This window comes from Geotrypetes seraphini, chromosome 4 (genome assembly GCF_902459505.1).
Source record: "Geotrypetes seraphini chromosome 4, aGeoSer1.1, whole genome shotgun sequence".
In the NCBI taxonomy this organism is placed as follows: domain Eukaryota; kingdom Metazoa; phylum Chordata; class Amphibia; order Gymnophiona; family Dermophiidae; genus Geotrypetes; species Geotrypetes seraphini.
The window spans coordinates 255,077,281-255,083,936 of NC_047087.1; the positions used below are offsets into that span (position 1 = coordinate 255,077,281).

At 41.5% G+C, this 6,656-nt stretch overlaps 1 protein-coding gene across 3 annotated transcripts in view; it reads left to right on the plus strand.

Moving 5' to 3' along the window:
* MINPP1 (multiple inositol-polyphosphate phosphatase 1) overlaps nucleotides 1-6,347 on the plus strand; it is a 91,447-nt gene extending 85,100 nt beyond the window's left edge. For all 3 annotated transcript variants that reach the window (XM_033943821.1, XM_033943822.1, XM_033943823.1), the window contains exon 5: nucleotides 3,527-6,347. In XM_033943821.1, coding sequence (XP_033799712.1) covers nucleotides 3,527-3,926 — 400 coding nt within the window. In that variant the 3' untranslated portion in view covers nucleotides 3,927-6,347. The remainder of the gene's footprint in view (nucleotides 1-3,526) is intronic.
* The last annotated feature ends 309 nt before the right edge of the window (nucleotides 6,348-6,656 follow it).

Below are 6,656 nucleotides of genomic sequence, written 5' to 3' on the forward strand. Positions count from 1 at the left end.
TATTTGCATGCACTGCTTTCAGTGCATTTTCATTGGTGAAATCCTGAAAACCCGACTGGAATACGGCTTTCGAGGACCAGAGTTCCCTACCCCTGCTGTAGGTGTAGGCCTGGGGGAAAATGCTGGTGAAACTTGCGCTACACCCCTAACTTTAGCCTCAGACCCTGGGCACTGCAAAGATTCTTTAGAGTTCACAGGGCTCTCTCCCTGTGACAATATGGTTGGATGTCATCCATGAAGGAGTGAATTTGTATTTGGTATTTGTGGACTATGTCCACGATAGGTCTAATGTACAGATTGAAAATAGGGGGGATAGTAGAGCCTCCTGTGGAACACCGTATTTGATCATTTTTGGTTTTGATAGCACATCAAGGGGCAGTACGCTTTGGGATCCATTATTCAGGAAAGAGATGAACCATCGTAATGCAGTGTCTTATAGTCCAATTTCAGAGAGCTGTGCAATAAGGAGAGGTTGGTTAATAGTATTGAACGCCTCGCTAAGATCTAGTAATACCCGAAGGATATCATTACTCTTATCCATGAGTTTCCATTAGGCATCAATGATGTCAAGAAGGACCATTTCAATACTATGGAATTTCCTGAATCCTGATTGGTAGGTGGATAAGGCTCCTTGTTTATTGATGAAGGAGTGTAATTGGTATAGTACTGTTTTTTTCCAAGATCTTGTAGACGAAGGGTAGGTTGGAGATTGGCTTAAGTTGTCAGGCATGTTAGGGTCGAGTGTGGTTTTTCAAGATTGGTCTGATGACTGGTAACTTCCCAGTTTGTGGGCACTAAGCCTGTTTTGTAGAGAGGTGTTGATGAGAGGAAGGATGGAATCTACAAAGGTATCTTTCACAGCCACTAGGAGATGTGATTGACAGGGGTCTAGTATGGAGCCTGAAGGGTGAATTCATATCAGTATCAATAAAGTCATTAGAAGCCTCACTCATGGGAGACAGTTTTGAAGTGAAAAGTTTCCCAGTTGTAGTTTTGATTATCTTGTCTGAGTTGTGGGGGGATGATGTCTGTAGCATGGTGGAGTTGAGGAAGACTATATTTTATCTACTTTGTCAGCAAAGTATTCTGAAAGCATTTTGCTATTGAGTTTGGTGTTAAGGCATTGGTTTTCTCCTTGTGATGATGTATCTTAGTTTAAAAAGGTTTTTTTGATCTATTGGGGGTCTTTAGTAGTTGTGAGGCATAGTAAACCGTGCCGAGCTCTATAATTATGGAGAAGATGCGGTATATAAACTTAAGGTTTAGTTTCTTTTTAGCCTCTAGGTTGGCTTTTTTATATTCTTCATGCAGTTCCTTCTATTTGTGAGAGTCTGCCAACTAGGTGCATGTTGATGATGTCACAGTGATGTCAAGATTGTGATCAAACACATCCATTTGCTCTGAGGGATAGCTATTGTGTGAGTAGTGTATTTCCTTTTATGTTCTTAACTTTTTGAAAATGAGGTTTAGTATGTACTATATTGCATTATTTAAGCAAAGCACATGAAAAAAAAATGTATATATTGCATACTAAAGCTTCTATTTTTTGGTCTAAAGAGGACTCTAGGTTGATATTAAGGTCAAATTATGTTTAATTCATTAATCAAAGCACATGAAAAATATATTTATTAAACATTAAAAAATAGAAGTCCCGTTTACCTATATGAGGACGCCTCAAGCACGCCTAAGTCACGTCCACATCACTGAAGCCTTTCTAGCACTCAACTAACACTCAAAAGTATACCTCTTTTGCTAGCAGTCCTCTTACTGGACTTATAGGAAATATATCTAATATAATAAAACGCTAAGCGCGCATGCGCACTCTACCCACCATGTTGCCTGATCTTTAGTTCCGTGGTTGGCAGAGTGCGCATGCGCGCATACAAGGGTTCCTCACTTTGTCAAACTGGCCGGCAGTGCTGGACTCCCTACTCTTCTCAAGCTGCAAACTGGCCAGCAGTGCTGGACTCCCTGCTCCTCCAAAGCTGCGGTGTCGGCTCCTCTCACGAGCCTGCACCAGCGTCGGAGAAGGCTTCCGACGCTGGCAGGGATCGTGAGAGGAGCCGCCGCAGGCACTTTTAAACTTTAAAAACACCCTTCGGCCGCAGCAGGCCAGCCCGCGGGAAGGAAAGGGGGGGCCGAAAAAGAACAGGACGTAGGCTACACCGCGGGAAGGGAAGGGGGAGGGGCCGAACGGAGCAGGACAGCTGGTGGTAAGAGAAGGGAATGGGGGTGGGGGAAATGCTGCTACTGCTTCACAGGGACCTGGAGGGGAAGGCAAATACTGCTGCTGCTTCTGCAAGGGAAAGTGGGGGGGGGGGAAAATGCTGCTACTGCTTCACGGGGACCTGGAGGGGAAGGCAAATACTGCTCCTGCTTCTGCAAAGGAAAGTGGGGGGAAGAGAAGGGAATGGGGGGGTGGGGGAAAATGCTGCTACTACTTCACAGGGACCTGGAGGGGAAGGCAAATACTGCTGCTGCTTCTGCAAAGGAAAGTGGGGGGGAGGAGGAGGGAAATGCTGTTGCTGCTGCACAGAGAAATGGGGTGAACATGCTGCTGCGTAGGGAAAAGGAGGGAAATAATGACAGCGGGAGGGAAGGAGAAAGGAAGAAAGACACAGGGGCAGGGAGAGGGACAGAAAAACAGACAGAGAAAGGTGGCCAGGGAGAGAGACAGACACAGCGGGAGGGAGAGAGACAAAAAGACAGACAGATATAGGGGCAGGGAGAGAGACAGAAAGAAATACAGACAGTCAAAGGAGGTCAGGGAGACAGACAGAAAGAAAGACAGACAGACAAAAGGTGCCAGGGAGAGAGAGAGAAAAATAACAGGAGGGAGAGAGACGGAAAGAAAGGAAGAAAGAGACAGGAGCAGGGAGAGAGACATAAATAAACAAAGACAGACATATATATATATATATATATATAATATCAGCTTGGCTTTGGAATTAACATGCAGTTTACTATCCGAGTGTGTGTGGTGCGATGGTTAAAGCTACAGCCTTAGTACCCTGATGTTTTTTGTTTGAATCCCACTCTGCTCCCTGTGACAGAAGCAAACTAAAAAAAAAAAAAAAAGGGTTAAAAGATAAATAAAATATAATAGTGGTGCCAGCATTTCATTGCATACAATTTTAATGAAAAACAACATACAATCGCCATTCTAATGACATCATAATAATGAGACGTGATAACGTTATAGACGTTATATAGGTGTCTATGTGATGCATAAAAGGTGATTCTGTAAAGGACATTTAACTATTTAGATGTGTCTAGACTCGCTAAATGCGATTCTTTATAGTGCATCTCAGCTGGATGTCTAAAACATGCCTAAAGTTAGATGTCCTTTACAGAACCTAGCCCAGAGTGTCTAATGTATACAGGACTCTCTCTCACATACCAAATTAGCCAGCAACTTTGGGATAATTAATATTTTGGTTAATTGTTATTGTCTTTACATTAGCATATCTGTAAATATTCTTATGTATTGAATTTTTTTCTGCTCTGAAACTTTGATGTCTTTCAGCTCCCAACTGATCTCATCACCGGTAATCCTCCAGTTTGGACATGCAGAAACGCTCCAGCCATTGCTTGCCCTTATGGGTTTGTTCAAGGATGAGGAGCCACTCGATGCAAACAATTTTGCCAGACAAACACACCGGAAGTTCCGCAGCGGAAGAATTGTGCCCTATGCAGCCAACCTGCTCTTTGTACTGTATCACTGTGAGACAGCCAGCACTTCTGAGGAGAAGTATCAGATCCAGCTGCTGCTGAATGAAAAGCTACTGCCTTTCCCTCACTCTGAGAAAAATGTCTCTTCATATCAAGAGCTGAAAGAGCAGTACAGCTCCATCTTTCAGAGTTGTTACTTCAAAGATGAGTGCGAGCTCCCAGTGATCAACAAGACATCTGCCCATGAACTGTGAGGAAATTGTTTGGTGCTGCTAGTCTTGGGCTGTTCTGTTTTATGTATGTGACACTAGCAGTGTACATATATCAGTGTTTATAATTGGAGGGACATCTTTCTTTGGTCTTACGAGTAAGTGTAATTTGTGATGCAAGACTTAGTGCAGTTTAGACATACAACCCTTAAGCAATTTTCTTTTATTTTCTACTGTAAAACAGCAGTGCTGCCTCCTCATTGCAAAATGAGAATTTTCCTTGAATAAGATGAAAGCCCAAGAAGAGGTATGCTAGATCAAGGGATCCATGTGTCCAAAACTGTTTTCTGCTTCACTATCGTATCTCCAAATGGCCTGTCCAAGAATATCGCAGTACTTCTTTAGGAAGAAGCACACAGCCTAAAATGAATGAGAACTTGAAAGAGAGAGCATTGGCTCATGTCTCTTTCGTTCTGGTCCTTTTCATCACCAGCCACTGACTGTTCCCAGCCTATTTTCTCCTCTCACTGGCAGTGGCAGTTGCTCTCTTCTAGCTTGAGGCAACATTTAATTTTGCTTTGGCTAGGAAGCACGGCTATTATAGTTTGGGAGGGTTTCCCCCAACTTTAATTTTAACTTAAATAGAAAGCTGATGGAATATCCGGAAAATGTAAACCAAAGGCAAACAGTTGTACAGTGTCTAAATACCTTAAGTGTTATTCTTAATGATGTGGGTTGTGCCACCTCACATGCAAGGTTTGTTTTCAAAAACTTATTGAGCTGCATACAGCATGCTTATATTTAAGAACTTCTTAAGGGGTTCAATAAACAAAAAACGTAGCTATTGGTTCATAGTTTCAACCAAGAAAAAAAGATACATTCCATCTGCACTTATGGCATAAAAAAGTACAGGCCTAATATCCAAAATGATTTAAATGTCCAATAGAGGCACTTAACTGGTTAACTGTATAAATAGGATCACATAAAATGCAGTCCTATCTTTCGCGATTCTTCATAGATTGTTAAGTGATGAATATATCACATTTAACCAGCCATGTTTTTGCCAGCTTCATAATGCCCAGAAATTCAGTGCTGGATTCTGGATATAGCCCGTGTATAATGCCAGCAGTGGTCAGCAAAACACTGTTCATCACCAGCTAAATATTAGGCCCTGCCTCTATATCCTTGTCTTGATGCTCCTTCAAACTGCTGCCCCTCGCTCAAGAGGATTTCTCTAACCGACTGATGCTGCTTCCCCCACTGCCTCCTTGTGCTACTGCTTGTTTATGTGGCTTTGGCGAGTTTGAGTGTGCATAATTCCCATGCACCTATGCTACTTTTGTGAGGACATGGCTTTTGGGAGCTGTGTGGGCTTAAATTTGGAGAGTCTGACTGACAGAAATAAGGTGCAGCACAGGGGACCAGTAGGAGCTGAAGTGTCACAAACTGATATAGTGACCAGGAAGCAGGCAGTACACTTTTTAGAAACATAAGGAAGAGTGAAATGGCGCTAAGACAGGCTGAGGGTGAAACTGTTGGGAGTAGGCCAGTGGAATGGGCTGATTGGGAAATGATGTGGCTTATCAAGGATGGGTTCTGGTGAGAATGATGAGGACAGGCTGGTAGGATAATGAGTGTGCTTGGAAGAGTTTCATTAACCCTCCCCCCCCCCCCTTCAAAAAATATAATTTCATTGTCCAGTAACAATTTGAAAGGGCTATAAAAATGCAATATTAGTGAAAGGAGACATGCCCAGATGAAATACCCATTTACATAATCTTAATATTCTCTTCAATAGAATGCCATTTTGATGCCAAATTTTGCAGTGTTTCAAAGTAGTAAATGGGAGAATATGAGTCTCTTTCTTTTTGTATAACGCAGCCTACCTACACAGAAATATGATAGCTGAGCTGTCTGAACCATTAGGCAAACTGTCTGCTCTTAGAATGTGGCAAACCACAGCTGCAGTCAAAGTAGAGCAGTGGGTCCTGACCATCACATAAATTCAGGTCACCAGACACACCTCAAATTCACAGGAGCGGAGGATACTTTTTAGGTAAATGTTTTTTGAGGTTGATTTTATAATGGTGCTTAGGCAAAGGATATATGTTAGTTATTTTATAAAAGCAACATATGCAGCTGCAAAATGCTACACCAAGGTTTGCATAATGGTTTTGAGTGGATATATATGCCAGTAGAATCAGTGTTTATATTTGTATTTTATAAAATACATCCATAAGTGCTGATCCTGCTCCTATTTTGCAGCCTTTGGAATGCTTACACATCTGCATACAATAAAAGTGGGTACTATGTCTGCTTTTATGTAGGTATACCAGGTGAAACAGGCATTTATAAAATTTCCCATGTAAAATATGGTACTTATAAATTACTTATATCAAATAAAGTAAATTGGATCTAGTAATATTTGACTAAATAAAATACAATAAAGTTTATATTGAGTGCTCAGTGTGATATCTCATTCAAAACCAGCAGGTTTATAGAATTAAGATGTATTGTAGCTGCATCATTGCACTCACCTGCCTACCAACCCTTCAAAAACTCATTAAATCTGAACTGATCAAGTTGACTTATATAGCATTGAAAAAAGTACTTAGCTTGATCCAGATGAAAATAATCAGCAGATTGAGTCCATTATCTTAGGATACGTCTTCTCAAGATGAAAATAAAGGTATGTATTATCTTCAATTGTAAGCAGGAGCTGACATTCGTACAATGAGCTATTACATTTTCATATGGCTGGTCTTCAAACTATAA